Genomic DNA, 19,988 nt, shown 5'->3' with positions numbered 1-19,988 from the left:
GTGCGGTTAAAACTCACGGTAGCTACAGATTCTTTTACAAGTGGCAAAACAGGCAAAATATACTGTACATATGAATAACTTATCTTTAATAATACAAAATATTATTTAATCACATATAACATCACTGTATTGAAAATATTTAGATACCTTATTTTGTCTGTGAAGCCTTTCCATAATTCATTCATATTACCAATAATGTTATTTGATCACATATTACAAAACGATTACAGAAAGATTTGTCAAACCTTTTCTGGATGAGGTGAGGAAGATGGTGGATGATGATTATGATGAAATTAAACCAGCAGCATCGGACGCACTTTGAAAACCGCCACACCATAGTTTCCAATGTAAAATCAACAGTGTCTCGTCCTATTCCACCCCCAATATTAGCAAATCCCAACTAACCCCTCCTTAAAACAACTGTCTACATATTATATTATATAGCCTGATCTATTATATATTGAAACATTAACAGGCTTTGTTAAAACTAACAATTTACCCTTCAATGTTAAGCAGGATCTGCTAGCTAGCTAGCTGCTGGATGGCTAAAGAAGCAGCTGAACTTTGCTAGCTAGCCACCTAGCTTAAATCGAAATAATGGATAACTGCATTTATACGGCACTAAGCTTAGTCATAGTTAGAAATGATTAAAAGTATGAAGCCCACTGTCCTTAATACTAATATATCAAATAGCATGTATAGCTTAGCATTACTACACCAAAGTCTGGAGCCTTGTTTGTCAGTTGGCTCCTGCAAGGTCAAATTGTGATGCAACTGGACAGGAACCACAACAGCACGTGGTCCTATATAGCGCCCTCTAGTGTTTACAGACGAACCTAATATGACGCTTTACTTCAGCATTCAAAGCTATATCTCCATCTCTTTGTGGCGTCACTATTAAACATTATAAGAACAATCAAATAATTGCTGTTGATCAAAACAGAAGTTTATGGATCATGGAATTCCGATAGAATTTATCATGCAAAACTAAACTTGTTTTGTTTTATTGTTTGTAGTTAACACACTTACTTCTAATGATTAATTTTAATATTGAAAATAATGCAAGTACAAACTCTAGTCCTAATTTAGGGTATTAGTAGCTCACAGGTCAGAATTAATATTGCACAGTTGAAAAGGGAACCTGACTTGAAAAGCAGTCCATAATGGGTTTGTGTAGTTATACTGATTAAATAATATATTTCAAAAATCGTAGTAACAATAATTTTATTTATATCCGTCATTTCAAATTTAGCCATTACAAAATGCTGCACTTGGGACAAATTAAGAAAACCCAAGACGAACAGAATAATAAAACATCATGGAAAATCAGTCAATAAATAATATGATATAAATTGTTGACTATAAGCATAAAGATTTATATTATATTGTGTTGAGCTGGAGTATAAAGATTTAATGATCTTTCAGTAGAGCAGTTACAATAGTACAACACAGCTTAAAGATAAATATGTCAACAACACAAACAACAGGTATTCACTGATTACAGTAAGTACAACACTCAAGTAATCTTGATGAAAGGAGTGAAAAAGTCAGATAATAAGAGCCTTTTCAATAAAATGTGATTTGAAAATAAAACGAAAGAAAGACGCGATGTAAGCGAATGAGTAGATTGTGAAACCTGAAGTTCCAGCTTAGTAGTGACTCCTCTTTCCTGATTGAAGCAGGAAGAACTCTTTGTTAAATCACTTGGGAATCGACAGTGAAGGAGTCCGTGTTTGTCCTTCAGTTCAACAGCTGCCCATCTTTCAACAGCTTTAAACACAGCACACAGGGAGATTTAAGAAGTGGGTTTATGAACTGCAGCTCAGATCAGCAGGCCGTGCCACTTTGCTACAGGTTGGCGGACTGAGCGCATCATCCAGTTCCAGTGCTCGTCTTCCGTACTCCTCTCCTTCCCCTCAGTCAACTGTCCTATCAGATGTTTGGGTGATTTCCAGGTCGTGTGAGTCTCATACACAGAAATTATGATTTTTCACTGCTCCTTAGGAAACTCGGGCAGCGAGAATATGAGCACCTCGTTGAAGAAGTTCACCCGGCACCGGGCCTCCACCGAGGTCTTCTGCGACCTGAGCTTGCAATGGTTACACACACTGGACACTGATCCTGACGTAAACGGCTGTACAAAACAAGAAACAGCAAATCGGTAACCCTATACGTTACAATGTGTGTGTGTATGGTTTCTGATGGTTTTCTATTTGTCAAGAGGTTTGTTATTTACCGGCATCTGAGGATATCTCAGTGGGGACTGTTCTGACCTTTAGCAGACCAATTTCAAGCCTCTGAGAAGTTGGAAGAAACTTCAGTGACAGCAGCACCTCTCCGACACGATCCTGTCCAGAGTGAGAGGATCAACACTGTTGGGGAAGAGGCCCCAGTGATCTGAGTTTTCAACAATGGGTCATAAAGCTTGATACTAGCCTAGGGAAACCCCTCACATAAAATTCCAGCATGGAGATCTTATCTCCATGTGAGAGAAAATCACTTCCTGGGTCCCCCACTGTAAGCCGCTCCCTGAGACCCAAATCCTGACCTTCAATTGGCTGATAGCCCCACTCACCCTTGACCCCTCCTCCAGGGGGCTGGTACCTCCCAGGTACTACAAAACCGTTGTGCTCCCAGAAACCTTTCTCTTTTTCACTCCAGCACTGATGTTCCAGCTAGGCCTCTCCCAGTCTGACCCAAGGTTCCAGTCGCTAAAGGAGACGACTAACACTCTCTTTGTCCTCAGATGCTCAGGTCGTATCCAGACCCTCCAGGGGCCTAAACACACGACTCAGTAACTAATTAGGTGATTAGACGTTTGTTTAATTCAATTTATTTGATTTGATTTCTTCTTTTATCTCAGTCGTTTTGTGTTACAGTGAATAAGCGCCGCGAGAAAAAGCCTCCGGCCACGCTGTTAACGTCTGTGAGTCTGCAGTGATTTTACCGATCAGGACCTCAGCCCACAACGTTCGCTTGAGGGCTGAGGGTTGAACCACTGTTAACTTATCTATGGCATATTTTTAATAGCTTTGTTCTCTCCTTGCATGCGCTCTCTCTCTCTCTCTCTCTCCTTCTAAACCGACCTATACACCCGTTCCGATCTGTATTTAGAATACAGTTCATGTAACATAGTTAAATCTATATTTAAAGGGCCTGAACGCATCTGGCCGCCATTTTGAAGCCAAAGCTAAACTAGAACAAAGAATCCTTTGTTCCACCTACTCCTTTGTGTCTCACACGTGGTCCGGCGGCCATTGGAGATTATTCATCTCTAGACCCGCCCTCCATTCTGGCTCTAAATTCATAACAGCTCCGCCATCTTGTTTTGTAGTCACAACCATTTTGAGAGTTTTTAGGCCTTGATTCCACGAATCATGATCGGCCGCCATCTTAGATGTGACGTCACGACGTGACTGCGTCATCGCCACGCCCCCTTCTTTTTCTCTCTCTCTCTCTCGCTCTCTCACACACACACACACACCCACACACACCCACACAGACACATTGATAGACACAGACAGATACACACACACAGATACACATAGATGAATACATGTGTTTTCTAAATGGTGATAAGTTGCTGCTGTTGTTATCTTTGAAATATCGGAGTTTGTTAAAATGATGAATCATTAAATAACACTAACTTTATTTCACATGCACACACATAGACACACACACACAGAGAGAGACACTTTGACACAGACACACACACACACAGACAGACATACATAGGTAGACCGCAGTTTTACATGTATTTTCTGAATTGTGATAAGTGCTGCTGCTGTGTTTATCTTTGAAATATTGGAGTCTGTTAAAATGATGAATCATTAAATAACATTAACGGTATTTCCCCTTTTTAATAAATGCTTTTGTAATTAAAGTATCTGTAGTCTGTGATAATTTGTGCATAAGTGTGTGAATACAGCTGGATTATGATTGCCTGTGCTCGAACTTAGAAGCCTTCACTGTTTATTAAATAATCATTAGTATTAACTATTAAGATTATTAATTTAACCCATATCATATGAGACTGATATTTATAGCTTGATTTTGTTGGTCCCTGTAACCAGGGTGGTGCCCCTCTACGATAAGTTATGGCCTTATCATTTTTTTTAATTATTTTTAATAAATAATCTTTTATTATTTTAATAATCATATTTCATGATTATTAATAATTAGCCAACGTCAAGTCTACTCCTATTGCACAACAACACTTCATAAACCTTGTAAGTGATTCAAAAGACAGATTCTGCCTATTTGTAGTTGGAATTCAAATCATTCTCTGGTTTCAGCTTCAGTTAAGGATTTGCCTTTCTGTTCTTTCCTTTCCCCCCTCATACAAATTTTCACTCATTGCAGCAAATATAGATTCTAATAGTGCCCTTGAGTTTAAAAAAAAAAAAAAAAGTCAAGGCTCTCAGGATCTTAAAGCAGTCCGGCAGTTTGAGCTTCTCAAATGTGTGTTGATTATAGCTTTTTATTTGATATACTGTTATAGTTGTGAAACTACAACTTGTAAAAATGCAGACACAGACATTTCGCTTGTGGTTACTGTCATTAACATACCAATCAAACATTTATGGGATTTTTTCCCCCATCAATGTTAGACTAGCATCCACGTTGTGTTTATGCTTTTAGATATACCAATTACACATTAGGATCAAATTACGATATTGACAATTAATATCACTTTGCTTCCTTCTAACCGAAAGGGTAACACTCAGGACTGGTGGCAATCAAACTCATAAAAAGGCAGAAAATAGATATGAAGCCCATAAAGATGCTATAGGTTGTCACTCAAGAATATCTGCTCCTTCATTTGTGCATAGGAAGGTAAATGGAAAATAGATCTTGCAGGCTGGGGCATTCACTGTTGACTCAGTGGTAATAACATCCAAGGCAGCCACTTGGACATGGTCAGAGGGAACATAATACTTTCTATAAATAAAACATGTTACACAAATATAACGCATATGATAAAGATGCCACTGCATCATGTGCAACTATGCCCCTATGCATTTCTTATGTGTTGTGCTAAAAACAAAATCCTTGGGTGACAGGAAAAGATTTCAAAATTGTTAAATTTAAATAAAATGTTTACAAATAATCAATGATTAAAAGATGAAATTGAAAAGTTGTTACTATAAGGTATATGTGTTTTTAGGTCATATCTTGTGTCTGAAAAAACATTCCGCTAAAATCCAACTATAATAAAGAGAATACATTATTTTGTCCATTAAAGGGAATCAAATTAAAGTCACACACAAATAGTCTGGCACGGGGTGCATCATGTTTGAACAGCTGGTGATGCCAATGACTATGATGGACTTCAGAATCAAACCTTTTTCAGTTTAAAAAATCTAATATAAAAAGCTTGAGTGAAGTAGATGATCCTGTGCACAAAACATTGTGTATTACTTCGCAGAGGACAACAACAGCTGTTGTAAACCAGGATGTATAAGAGGAGTGATGAAAAAAACACAAATACATCAAAATGTTCATTGGAGATAAACTGAAAGTTTCATTATCTTTAGTATAGCGTCAAGCATGACTGAAAAACAAGCCACTATGAAGCCCATGTGCATATTAAAACCAAAGCAAATCTGTATGAACATTGAAAAATGGTACTGAAAGGCCATTTGAATGTTACAATGTTAAACATGTCCAAGGCAGCAACACTGATATGGGCTATCTGTAGATGCCTCATAAAAGATGTATGGCCTCCCTGACATCTAAAATATTAGATATATTAATTAAGACTACAGCTGTACGGGATAGCAACACCACATTTGGAAATCTCCCCTTTATAACTTTGGCATCAATCGCAATGTGAAACCAATATAAGGAGTGGATTCAAACCTAAGAGTGTTAGTAGAGGACCCCTGAAGACTCCTGCTACTGGTAGGTGTATCGTCAATCTGCTTTAGAGCATTTATTGTTTATTATAAAGATATGAGAACTTTCTTTGATACAAGTTAAACAGATCTTAGATAAACATTCATGAACTTTCATAGAAGACTAAATATATGTTTTATGATTTCCACAGGATTGTGAAATATAAAGGAAGTTTGTCATAGAAAGGGGCAGGTATGAACTACTTTTTTTATTGTGGTCCAGTTTGAGTGAAACATTGAATTTAACTGCATAGTTTTGTCAAAACTAGGATTAGTGTGACTAATCACAACTACTTCAAGTCATGTCACATGTAATGGACAAAATCAATTAGAGATATTATATTAAGTGTCTGTGACGACTCTCAGTCATGGTATCTTCAAAAGTCGCACAGAAGTGTCTGCGGGCAACTGGACATGCTTGAGTTGTTTGAAGAAGTTTCACCTCTCATTCAAGAGGTTTCTTCATTTCTAAACTTAATAAGAATGTTGGTGAAAGGCAAAACTAACCATTCAAGAACCTTAAGCAAGTCAAGTTGCCTATTATCAGTTGCAGCTCCTGAAGAAAATTAAATAGTAACTCAGTTTTTTGGTCAGTTACATGAACTTAAGGTAGCAGCTCTAAAGCATAGGCTTTAGAGGCGTCCAAGGCCATAATGATGAAAGTATAATCTTCAATGAGAACGGATGCACTTAGCCAGTGTTAAATCACATTGAGAGTCAGTCATCAGTTTAAGATTTTTGTTTTTTGACTTTCAGACATAACCCGCCACCATGAGTACAGACGCGGAGATGGCCGCTTACGGCAAAGCAGCCATATACCTACGTAAGCCAGAGAGGGAGAGAATTGAGGCTCAAAGCGCACCTTTTGATGCAAAGGCTGCCTGCTATGTGGCGGATGCCAAAGAGCTTTACTTGAAGGGAATGATCATCAAGAAAGATGGTGGCAAAGTCACCGTCAAAGTCTTGGACACTCAGGAGGTTTGTATAATAAAACAAGACTCAACTGAAAGTAAAGTATGTGTTCTCAGTTGTAATTGTAACCAATGTCCTGTTGCAGGAGAAGGTATTTAAAGAAGACGACGTCCATCCAATGAACCCTCCCAAGTACGACAAAATTGAGGACATGGCCATGATGACCCATCTCAATGAAGCCTCTGTCCTGTATAACCTCAAAGAGCGTTATGCAGCATGGATGATCTACGTAAGACTATCTTTAAAATGCAATAAGTTATATTGAAATCAAAAACTAAACATGGAGTTAACTGTTTATCTCTATGTTCACTTTCAGACCTACTCTGGGTTGTTCTGTGCCACTGTTAACCCTTACAAATGGCTCCCAGTGTACGATCAAGAAGTTGTTAATGCCTACAGAGGCAAGAAGCGTATGGAGGCTCCACCCCACATCTTCTCCGTCTCTGACAACGCTTATCAGTTCATGCTATGTGGTATGTTCTTATTGTAGAATTTGTATACATTAAACAGAATGTTGTTTCACTGAAAGGAATGTGTTTAATTAATTTGGTTTCTATGTTTACAGATAGGGAGAACCAGTCTGTCTTGATCACGTAAGTTCATATCTGTTGACTTTTCTTTAGAATCAAATATGTTGAGCAAATTCATATAAGTCTGTGTTTATACCCAGTGGAGAATCTGGTGCTGGAAAGACTGTGAACACGAAACGTGTCATCCAGTACTTCGCCACAATCTCAGTGGCAGGAGGGGACAAAAAAGGGGGGGGCGGCGAAAAAAAGTATCAGGTATGTTGTGATGACACCATTGAGTTCAAGTAAAGTTGAAAAAGAGTTATTTTCTGATTTAATTTCGAAACTTGGATTATAGGGGTCACTGGAGGATCAGATTATTGCAGCCAATCCCCTGCTGGAGGCCTATGGTAATGCCAAAACTGTGAGGAATGACAACTCTTCTCGCTTTGTAAGTATGGGGTTATTTTGTACGAGACAAATTTTTTGTTAGACATTGGTTATGTGGGGAGATTACAACAATTTCTATCTTCTAAATAGGGTAAATTCATCAGAATCCATTTCGGCACAACTGGCAAACTGGCCAGTGCTGACATTGAGACATGTAAGTTATAATCCTCATAGCAAGTGTAGATGACTGAAATTCAGGACTGACCAGGTTTTGACTGATAATCCACATTTATAGATCTGCTGGAGAAGTCAAGAGTGACATACCAGCTTTCTGCTGAGAGAGGCTACCACATCTTCTACCAGATGATGACAAACCACTTACCGGGGATAGTTGGTAAACAGATTAAGCTATTGCATGATTTTAAACATATGGTGATTGTTTTTTGTGAAACTCTGTATTTAATCTTCATCACGTTTTTAATATTCAGAGGCGTCACTCATCACAACCAACCCCTACGACTACCCCTTGATCAGCATGGGTCAGATCACTGTGGCCAGCATTGATGACAAAGTTGAGCTGGAAGCTACTGATGTGAGTGATCGAGGTTTTAATATTTAACATATTGCATACATCTGATGTGTATGATATGCAAAGTGATTTTTATGAATGTATTTTCCAAAGTGGAGATGTTTTGTAAAAAATAAATCTTCTGAACACAGGCTGCTATTGATATCCTGGGCTTCAGTGGTGAGGAGAAGATGGCCATCTGGAAGTTTACTGGTGCTGTGATCCACCATGGTAACATGAAGTTCAAGCAAAAGCAGCGTGAGGAGCAGGCTGAACCCGATGGCACAGAAGGTGACTATTTGATATCATATCAAAGTGAACAACAGAAGTTCTCAATCACACTGGTTTTGTTTTGTCATGAAAACACATATATACAATACTACATTATAAATAATGAAACCATTTTCAGATGCTGACAAGGTTGCTTACCTGTTGGGTCTGAACTCCGCTGACATGCTGAAGGGTCTGTGCTATCCCAGAGTGAAGGTCGGAAATGAGTATGTCACAAAGGGACAGACTGTACCTCAGGTAAACATAAAGTATTCATTTTAAGTATCACGGTAAATATTTTTTTTTTTATAATGATACACCCATATATATATATATATATATATATAAAAAGAAAAGAGTAATTTGTACAAAACATGATATAATTAAACAGCACTAATGACACGGTGGAGCATAAACTGAGGCCAAAGGCAGTGAACAGGGGGTGTTTGAGTAGTTTTTTTAACCTGTCCAGAGATGTAAAGTTGCGGATTTTGGCAGGGAGAAAGTTCCAGAGGGTGGGGGTTGCAACACAGATAGCTCTGTCCCCAAAAGTCTGCGTTAAGTGTTAGGCATGGAGAGCAATCCAGAGTTTGAGGACCACAGCCTTCTTAGCGGAGTGTATGGGTGGAGGAGAGAGCCTTAAATATAGTTGGGATACGGCAATTAATAGGTGAGAATAAGGAGTTTGTATTTAATGTTTTTAACACTGGTGACAGGGATTGAGATGTACTGGGTGTGTTATGTTTGTATTGACTATAAATTGCAAAAATAAAGTTTTATACCTATATAGGGTATACAGTAGCACAGCATTTTACAAAACAACTAAACAGAAGCATACAGGAAAAAATATTTTTACATTCTTCTTCAGGTGCAAAACTCAGTTACTGCCCTGTCTAAGTCCATCTATGAGAGGATGTTCTTGTGGATGGTCATCCGTATCAACCAGATGTTGGACACGAAGCAGTCAAGGAACTCCTATATTGGTGTCCTGGATATCGCCGGCTTTGAAATCTTTGATGTAAGCTTTATACACTGCAACTCATTATTAAAATATGACAAAGCCTTTCCTGTTGTCTATGAGCAATCAGGCTAATTATTTGTCATCTCACAGTTCAACACCTTGGAGCAACTTTGCATCAACTTCACCAATGAGAAACTGCAACAGTTTTTCAACCACACCATGTTCGTCCTGGAGCAAGAGGAGTACAAGAAGGAGGGTATTATCTGGGAGTTCATTGACTTCGGTATGGACTTGGCCGCCTGCATTGAGCTGATTGAAAGGGTAAACACCAATTTTATGATTCTATTGTATGTAATTCTCCTACAAAACACCAGTCACTTCATGATATACTTTATCTCTCTGTTTTTTTCATCTAGCCCATGGGCATCTTCTCCATCCTTGAAGAGGAGTGCATGTTCCCTAAGGCTGATGACACATCCTTCAAGAATAAGCTCTATGATCAGCATCTTGGCAAAAACAAAGCATTTGAGAAGCCAAAACCTGCAAAGGGCAAGATTGAGGCCCACTTCTCCCTTGTGCACTATGCTGGTACAGTGGACTACAATATCACTGGCTGGCTGGACAAGAACAAGGACCCCCTGAATGATTCTGTTCTGCAGCTGTACCAGAAGTCATCAGTGAAACTGCTGGCTGGCCTGTATCCCGCTGTTGTTGAGGGTATGACACACAATTAACTGGTCAATTAAAACATATTTTAATATTGTATTACTTTATTAAATGTATCAATTTGTATGTATTCAGTTTCTCACAAAAATAATTCTACTTGAAATGATCAACAGAGGCTGGAAAGAAGGGAGGCAAGAAGAAGGGAGGCTCTATGCAGACTGTGTCTTCACAGTTCAGGGTAAGCTTTGGCATTGTTAACCAAGAAATAGCATCACACATTACGTTATACACAACTAACTTACTCCTTTGTATCTACAGGAAAACTTGGGCAAGCTGATGACTAACTTGAGGAGCACCCATCCTCACTTTGTGCGTTGTCTGATTCCCAATGAGTCAAAGACTCCAGGTAAGATTTGAACTCTTTGGGGAATAGCTTGTATTTTTTGTTAGTATGGTTTCAGTTCAGTGCTGGTTCAATGAGGAGTATAACTATTCACAAAAGTAATAATGAAATGTCTTATGAAATAGGACTGATGGAGAACTTCCTGGTCATCCACCAGCTGAGGTGTAACGGTGTGCTGGAGGGTATCAGAATCTGCAGAAAAGGTTTCCCCAGCAGAATCCAATATGGTGACTTCAAGCAGAGGTACCAATGAATACATTTTTGACGTCCAAAAATGTTGTCACAAACTCCAAAAATACTTACAGAGACCAATAACTTTTGTGTTAAAGGTACAAGGTATTGAATGCCAGTGTCATTCCTGAGGGCCAGTTCATTGACAACAAGAAGGCTTCAGAAAAGCTGCTCGGATCGATTGATGTTAATCATGACGAGTACAGATTTGGACACACAAAGGTAAGAACCATGCTCCCTTGTTCATTGTTGGTATAATTACAAAGGAGGTTGATTTTTCTTATTATTTTGTTTGTTTGTCTGAAAATCAACATTGTACCTCAAGGTTTATTATGTTTGAAGGGATTTGGAACAAAATCAGACCATGTACCTGGAGAAATCACTTATAAATTGTATATTTTGAAAGAATGTATCTTATGTGTACATTTATGAAGCATCTTTGCCTCAGGATACCTGAAAGTTTATTTATATTTTCTGTTCATTCAGGTGTTCTTCAAGGCTGGTCTGCTGGGTACCCTTGAGGAGATGAGAGATGAAAAGCTTGCAACTCTGGTCACAATGACTCAGGCTCTCTGCCGTGCTTATGTCATGAGAAAGGAGTTTGTGAAGATGACGGAGAGGAGGCATGTTGAAAACAATAAATTCTAGACAAAAAGACATAAAAAGAAAAATAACCAGGAACATTTTTCATGACAACAATTTCTCCTTCACAGGGAAGCCATCTACACCATCCAGTACAACGTGCGCTCATTCATGAATGTCAAACATTGGCCATGGATGAAGGTTTACTACAAGATCAAGCCTCTGCTGCAGAGTGCTGAAACTGAGAAGGAGCTGGCTGCGATGAAGGAAAACTATGAAAAGATGACAACTGACTTGGCTACTGCCCTGGCCAAGAAGAAGGAACTAGAGGAGAAGATGGTGTCTCTTCTGCAAGAGAAGAATGATCTGCAGCTCCAAGTGGCATCCGTAAGTAAATCTCAGACCGTACCTGCAATTGTCCATGTGTTGTAGGTCAAATAATGATGGACTCAAACTTGATGTGTTCATACAATGACACAGGAAGGAGATAATCTCTCAGATGCTGAGGAAAGATGTGAGGGACTTATCAAGAGCAAGATTCAGATGGAGGCCAAACTCAAAGAAACAACTGAGAGACTTGAGGATGAAGAGGAAATGAATGCTGAGCTTACTGCTAAGAAGAGAAAGCTGGAAGATGAATGTTCTGAGCTCAAGAAGGATATTGACGATCTGGAGCTTACATTGGCCAAGGTGGAGAAGGAGAAACATGCCACTGAGAACAAGGTTTGTAAATTTTAAAATGTGTAGCATATCAAGTAAATTAATTGTTACTATGTGTTAAATAACATTTTACTTGCAAACATAGGTTAAGAACCTGACAGAGGAGATGGCCTCTCAAGATGAGAGCATTGCTAAGCTGAGCAAGGAGAAGAAAGCCCTTCAGGAGGCTCATCAACAGACTCTTGATGACCTGCAGGCTGAGGAAGACAAAGTCAACACTCTGACCAAGGCCAAGACAAAGCTTGAGCAGCAAGTTGATGATGTAAGTTTACAAAGTCACTTAGGTTAACAAAACAAGATTCTTTAGCATAAAGAACGATAATGTAAGTTTACAAAGTCACTTAGGTTAACAAAACAAGATTCTTTAGCATAATATTCACAATCTCAATGTCTCAATGTTCAGCTTGAGGGTTCTCTGGAACAAGAGAAGAAACTGCGTATGGACCTTGAGAGAGCCAAGAGGAAGCTCGAGGGAGATCTGAAACTGGCCCAGGAATCCATAATGGATCTTGAGAATGACAAGCAGCAGTCTGATGAGAAAGGGAAAAAGTATCCGAATTTTGTTTCCCTCCTTATGACAAATAACCATCATGTTTCTAGTAATGTTCAGTAGCATGAATGAACTCTTACCATGAATTTTGTCGCTCTCACAGGAAAGACTTTGAAATCAGCCAACTCCTGAGCAAGATTGAGGATGAGCAGTCTATGGGATCTCAGCTTCAGAAGAAGATCAAGGAGCTTCAGGTAATCAACATATTGCTTTAAACACAACACAACATGCTTTCATGTTTTTGTGTTTCACATTTAATGTTCAATAAACAATAAAACATATACCTGAAACAGGCCCGTATTGAGGAACTGGAGGAGGAGATTGAGGCTGAGCGTGCTGCTCGTGCCAAGGTTGAGAAGCAGAGGGCTGACCTCTCCAGGGAACTTGAGGAGATCAGTGAGAGGCTAGAGGAGGCTGGAGGTGCCACTGCTGCTCAGATTGAGATGAGCAAGAAGCGGGAAGCTGAGTTCCAGAAGCTCCGTCGTGACCTTGAGGAGTCCACTCTGCAGCATGAAGCCACTGCTTCTGCTCTTCGCAAGAAGCAGGCTGACAGCGTTGCTGAGCTGGGAGAGCAGATCGACAACCTCCAGCGTGTCAAGCAGAAGCTTGAAAAGGAAAAGAGTGAATACAAAATGGAGATTGATGACCTGTCCAGCAACATGGAGGCTGTTGCCAAAGCAAAGGTACAAAATACATGAAATATTGGAGTATTAAATGCATTTTTTTATACATAGAAAAAACATAAATTAAATAATTGTGTAAAAAAATTAAATCTTTCTTTTCTGTTCCTTTTTCACTCAAGGGAAATCTTGAAAAGATGTGCCGTACTCTTGAGGACCAATTCAGTGAACTGAAGACCAAGAATGATGAAACTGTTCGTCAAGCGAATGACTTGGGTGCACAGAAAGCCCGTCTCCTGACAGAAAATGGTATGCAAATGACAGCCATCTTCAGTTTGACACAGATCAACCAGAAACTGAAAAGAAACTAATCTTTGATCTTAATTTTCACACAAGGTGAGTTCGGCCGTCAAATTGAAGAGAAAGAGGCTCTTGTCTCCCAGCTGACCAGAGGCAAACAGGCCTACACTCAACAGATTGAAGAGCTGAAGAGACAGATTGAAGAGGAGGTTAAGGTAATAAAACTCTCAGTGTGTCCTTGCCTCGTTGAATAAGATGTAAACGTTCTACACTTTCAATAATATTTCTTATCCTAGGCCAAGAATGCTCTTGCCCATGGACTGCAATCAGCCCGCCACGACTGTGACCTGCTGAGGGAACAGTTTGAGGAGGAGCAGGAGGCTAAGGCTGAGCTTCAGCGTGGAATGTCCAAGGCCAACAGTGAGGTGGCTCAGTGGAGAAGCAAGTATGAAACTGATGCTATTCAGCGCACTGAGGAGCTTGAGGAGTCCAAGTGAGTAACATTCAAACAATTCAATTACCAGATATTTTCTTTGCATTTATTTTGTACATTTAGCTGTTATCATCACTTTAGTGTCTTTATTTGATTTAATATATATATATATATATATATATATATATATATATATATATATATATATATATATATCTGTAAAAGTTGACAAGATATTGACATTTTTAATGAGAGAAAATTTGCAAATGTTTTAAAGGAAAAAGCTGGCTCAGCGTCTCCAGGAGGCTGAGGAGCAGATTGAGGCTGTGAACTCCAAGTGTGCTTCTCTGGAGAAAACCAAACAGAGGCTGCAGAGTGAGGTGGAGGACCTCATGATTGATGTGGAGAGGGCTAATGGGCTGGCTGCTAACCTGGACAAGAAGCAGAGGAACTTCGACAAGGTGGCCAATTCATACAAGGTTTTTTTGACTTGCCTTTGTATTGCTGAATATCTTTCTGAACACAATAAATTGTGTTATTTAGGTGTTGGCAGACTGGAAGCAGAAGTATGAGGAGGGTCAGTCAGAGCTCGAGGGATCTCTGAAGGAGGCTCGTTCTCTTGGCACTGAGCTGTTCAAGATGAAGAACTCTTATGAGGAAGCTCTGGATCAGCTGGAGACCATGAAGCGTGAAAACAAGAACCTGCAACGTGAGTACCCACCTGACAACGAGAAAAATGTAATCATACTTTAGTGTTTGAGTTCCTACCTGATTGTCTTTAATTATATTCATCGCATTTTGTGTTAGTGTTCATAATTTACATTTCAGGCTTGACGATATATAATATGTTTCTTTCTGCAGAGGAGATCTCTGATCTGACTGAACAGATTGGTGAGACTGGCAAGAGCATCCATGAGCTGGAGAAGTCCAAGAAGCAGACGGAGACAGAGAAATCTGAGATCCAGACAGCTCTTGAGGAGGCTGAGGTATGTTTGTTTAATCAAGGGAGATTGTTTGTGGTGAAAATATTACAAATCTAGGACAATGCAGTATATCGGGCTAAAAGCCCTGAAGGTAAGGTGAAAAATCTTACTCTATGATGTCATCAGGGAACTCTGGAACATGAAGAGTCTAAGATTCTGCGTGTTCAGCTGGAGCTCAACCAGATCAAGGGTGAGGTGGACAGGAAACTGGCAGAAAAAGATGAGGAGATGGAGCAGATCAAGAGAAACAGCCAGAGGGTGACTGACTCTATGCAGAGCACTCTGGATTCTGAGGTCAGGAGCAGGAACGATGCCCTGAGAATCAAGAAGAAGATGGAGGGAGACCTGAATGAGATGGAGATTCAGCTGAGCCATGCCAATCGCCAGGCTTCTGAGTCCCAGAAGCAGCTGAGGAATGTGCAGTCACAGCTGAAGGTATTGTCAGACATACTGCTGTTGTACAAACTACAGTATAGTGTGTGCACCTACAGTCCATTATGAGTTTCATTCGTATATTTTCCTGCTATCATTTCACTAGGATGCTCAACTGCACCTTGATGACGCTGTTAGAGCCGCGGAGGACCTTAAGGAACAAGCTGCTATGGTGGATCGCAGGAACGGTCTGATGGTGGCTGAAATTGAGGAACTTAGAGTGGCTCTGGAACAGACAGAGAGAGGTCGCAAAGTCGCTGAACAGGAGCTGGTAGATGCCAGTGAGCGTGTTGGACTGCTGCACTCTCAGGTGATCAAATATACAGTACTTCAATATAAAAAACCAATAAAACGTTAAACTACTGAAATGTTGATTACCTAAGAAACTTAATTTTGTCATCCTCTAGAACACAAGCCTTCTGAACACCAAGAAGAAGCTTGAGTCTGACCTGGTTCAGGTCCAGAGTGAAGTTGATGACACTGTTCAGGAAGCAAGGAATGCAGAGGATAAGGCTAAGAAAGCCATCACTGATGTACGCTTAAGTTTTTACTTATTATAAATACTTTTTACTCATTGATTTTTGACATTTCTAAACCAAATATTGTGTTTTCCAGGCTGCGATGATGGCTGAGGAGCTGAAGAAGGAGCAGGATACGAGCTCTCACCTGGAGAGGATGAAGAAGAACCTGGAGGTTGCTGTTAAGGACCTGCAGCACCGCCTGGATGAGGCTGAGAACCTGGCCATGAAGGGTGGCAAGAAGCAGCTCCAGAAACTGGAGTCTAGGGTAAAACATTTATTAAAGATAGTTACATGGATGACGAAATGTATGAAAACATACAAAATACTTGTATTCTAAACATTTTTCTGAAGGTGCGTGAACTTGAGTCAGAGATTGAGGCTGAGCAGAGACGTGGAGTAGATGCTGTTAAGGGTGTCCGCAAGTATGAGAGGAGAGTGAAGGAGCTCACCTACCAGGTATAGTCACTTTATTACATTTAATGTGTACAAATCAATCTCATTTGCCATGTTAACAATGTATATTTAAATCTATAATCTATGTATAACAGACTGAAGAGGACAAGAAAAACGGTGCCAGGCTGCAGGATCTGGTTGACAAGTTGCAGCTCAAGGTGAAGGCGTACAAGAGGCAGTCTGAGGAAGCGGTAAGCAAAAGCTTTATTTAAAAATGATTAGAGATATGTCATATTGCATTTTCAGTATATCTGCTGGTCATCTAAACATTTTACTATGCATTGTCTTCCAGGAGGAGCAGGCCAATGTCCACCTGTCCAAGTGCAGGAAGGTCCAGCATGAGCTGGAGGAGGCTGAGGAGCGTGCTGACATAGCAGAGTCCCAGGTCAACAAACTGAGAGCCAAGACCCGTGACTCTGGAAAGGTAAATATACAATTCTTTGTCGTAAACAAATTTTAAAAAAAAATTGCAAGTTAAAGGTGTTTGAAAGGAACATGATCAAAGCTCTGGCAAAGTACACATTTATGGTTATACGGTCATGGTAATGGTGAATTTTAGAGTAGACACAGTAATTCATAAAATCCAGAACAGACGAAAATTGTATATTCATGAAGCGTGTTGTTTCTTTGCACATATGTAACCTCAGTATTTCTTTTTCTCTTGTTACAGGGAAAGGAGGCAGCAGAGTAAAGGACTATTGAGTTGTTTTCAGTCATATAATATGATGTGAAATATATTACAATAAAATACCTTTTCTTCTTAAATTACTCTGTGTTATTTACAACTCATTGTGTGTTGTGAGAGCAAATGAGTTATGGATGATTTGCAACACAGTTAGAAAACATCCTACACACAGTTAGACAACCTTCTACACTTTATACACTATAAATTGCATTCTGGGTACTGTCTTGAAGTCACGAATGACCAAAAATATTAATCCAATGTTGTCATTTCCAAAACCTTTGACATTTAGGGTATCAATAACAATTCAGCATTTATTTCATTGTGTATATATATATTACAGAATCTTACAAATGCAGCAACAAATGTGTCAATTGGGATTTGAATAAACCTTGAAAGAAATCAACAGCTGTCAAAATATACTGTAAATTCATCTTAACTGTCTTTATATGGTATGAGCCTTTTGCCATGACGGATCAAAAATAACTATTTCAAATAATTCATGATGCTTTTTCTGTGGGGTAGCATTATTATATACTATACTGTTTTACTCACGTAATTTCATGGGCACACATTTAACAGTGAATTTCGCAGCAACCAAATTCCTTTTTTTGGAAAAACAACTGCTGAAAGGAAACTATATTACCAAACATCTACTGTTTAAGTTTACCAATCCATTGAAAAGATTACTTTACATTCCTGCTCTATTTGGAATATCAGAAGAACATATTTTGGACTTGTTGGAAAAGAATCATTACAATTATACAAATACTCAAAGAACGATATGTCCAAATAAAATGTCAGATTTACTATCAAAATATAATAACAATGATTAATATTGAATTAGACTCCCAATTAAATTAAATTCCAACCAAAGAAGTAACATTCTGGACTGGTGGAACTTGACCTTGTAAACAGGCAGAAAATACACATGAAGCCCTTAAAATTGATCTAATGCCAACCAAATATTTATACAGAAGGTCATCTTCAAAATAATTGGTTTAAATGGTATTGTATTTATATAGCGCTTTTCTAGTCTGATGATGACCACTCAAAGCGCTTTACAGTACAGTTTCACATTCACCCATTCACACACACATTCATACAGTGCATCTACTTGCAGCACTTTTGTTATTCTATGGGGGGCCATTCAGGGTTCAGCATCTTGCCCAAGGACACTTTGGCACGCAGATGGTTCAGAATGGGGATCGAACCACCGACTTCAGGTTGGAGGACGACCGCACTACCTCTCAGCCACACCTGCCCATGAAGGATTTAAAAAAAAATGTTTAGATTAATGCAGATTAATACCTGCTGAGAAAGGAATTTTAACACTTGAATGAGAAAACTTGAAACTCAGAAAATCATGTTTAACACAAAACTTTGCATTCTTCAGAATAAAAGTTAGCTGTAACTACAAGTCTATAAATCATCTAAAATATTAGCTTCATTTCAAGCTGCCATTAAAGAATAAAAGTCTTCTTCTACTAATAACTGAGAGTAATCCTGCATCAAAGCCGAATCTAACCTGTGTCACTGCACTACAATATACTTAACCCACCACCCGTGGGCAACAGCTGTTGCCAACTTCCATTCTTTGCAGTAAATATAGATTCCTAACCTTGAGTTAAAAAAAAACAAAAGTCAAGGCCCTCAGGATCTCAAAGCATTCCTGCAGCTTGAGCTACTCAAATGTGTGTTAATTATAGCTTTTTTTTTTTATATATACTATTATATTATAGTTGTGGAACTAAAACTTGTAAAAATACAGAAACAGACATTTCACTTGTCTTTATTGTCATTAATATCCCAATCAAACATTGATGGGATTTTTTTCCCCATCAATGTTTGACTAACATCCACGTTGTAGTTATGCTTTTAGATATAACAATTACACATTAGGATCAAATTACGATATTGAAAATTATTAAAACTTGGCTTCCTTCTAACCAAAAAGGTAACACTCAGGACTGGTGGAATTCAAACTCGTAAAAAGGCAGAAAATAGACATGAAGCTCATAAAGATGCTATAGATTGTCCCTCTTGTAAACCTGAGTGAAATGAGAGCCTGTGAATAAAGCTGTTTTGATTGAAATTAAAGAATATCTGCTCCTTCATTTGTGCGTAAGGGGGTAAATGGAAAATAGATCTTGCAGGCTGTGACATTCACATCGACTCAAGGGTAAAACACCAAAGGCAGCCACTGGGAAATGATCAGAGGGAACAGAATATTTTCTATAAATAATGTTACACAACTATAACTCATATTATAAAAGATACCACTGCATCTTGTGCACCTATGCTCCTATGTATTTCTTATGTGTTGTGCTAAAAACAAAATCTTTGGATTGACAAGAAAAGATTTCAAAATTGTTAAAATTTAAATAAAATGTTAAACAAACAAATAAAGAATTTGGCAACATGGGCTGGTATGTATGAACAATAACTGTTTGAGGACTGTTTCAATATATGTCCACTGAAACTCCCATCCACACCCTATTTGGCATCACTCCCATATATAGCTTCAAGTCAGTTCCAATATAAAGGGTCCAACAGGACACAACAGTGTGGTAGCAGACCCCCGAAGACTCCTGCTTGAGGTAGACTCATCTTCTGTCAGTAAGCCAGCGTTTAAATATTTATGGACAATGTCTTTAAAATACTAAGATATCAGCAGTGGTTGTTTAACAAATGTAGGTTTAACACTATCGCCATTAACTGAAAATGTGTTCTATGATTTCAACAGGATAGTGGAATATAACCAATCTTCAAAGAGGGAGGGTCAGGTAAGGGCAACCGTTTTTTTAATGAACTTTTAACTCATTTAATACAAAAGCTTTCTGCA

At 38.9% G+C, this 19,988-nt stretch overlaps 1 protein-coding gene and 1 pseudogene across 1 annotated transcript; one reads left to right on the top strand and one right to left on the bottom strand.

Annotated features, from left to right (window-relative positions):
* Positions 1–1,822: 1,822 nt before the first annotated feature.
* Positions 1,823–19,988, bottom strand: part of LOC133009057 (synaptotagmin-2-like) — a 66,822-nt pseudogene continuing 48,656 nt past the window's right edge.
* Positions 6,669–17,152, top strand: LOC133008599 (myosin heavy chain, fast skeletal muscle-like). Its single transcript, XM_061075829.1, has 39 exons — positions 6,669–6,875; positions 6,955–7,098; positions 7,186–7,342; positions 7,435–7,462; positions 7,540–7,654; positions 7,737–7,829; positions 7,919–7,982; positions 8,064–8,162; positions 8,257–8,360; positions 8,489–8,627; positions 8,746–8,864; positions 9,475–9,624; positions 9,718–9,888; positions 9,984–10,284; positions 10,407–10,471; positions 10,552–10,639; positions 10,762–10,879; positions 10,966–11,089; positions 11,354–11,490; positions 11,581–11,836; positions 11,930–12,172; positions 12,255–12,431; positions 12,573–12,718; positions 12,823–12,913; positions 13,013–13,402; positions 13,522–13,648; positions 13,736–13,854; positions 13,936–14,132; positions 14,350–14,533; positions 14,616–14,781; positions 14,934–15,058; positions 15,182–15,490; positions 15,594–15,797; positions 15,895–16,020; positions 16,103–16,273; positions 16,360–16,464; positions 16,557–16,652; positions 16,754–16,885; positions 17,132–17,152. The coding sequence occupies exons 1-39, from the start codon at positions 6,669–6,671 to the stop codon at positions 17,150–17,152; spliced, it is 5,808 nt and encodes a 1,935-aa protein (XP_060931812.1).

Source organism: Limanda limanda, chromosome 8 (genome assembly GCF_963576545.1).
Source record: "Limanda limanda chromosome 8, fLimLim1.1, whole genome shotgun sequence".
NCBI lineage: Eukaryota > Metazoa > Chordata > Actinopteri > Pleuronectiformes > Pleuronectidae > Limanda > Limanda limanda.
This window is presented reverse-complemented; position numbering and strand designations above follow the sequence as displayed.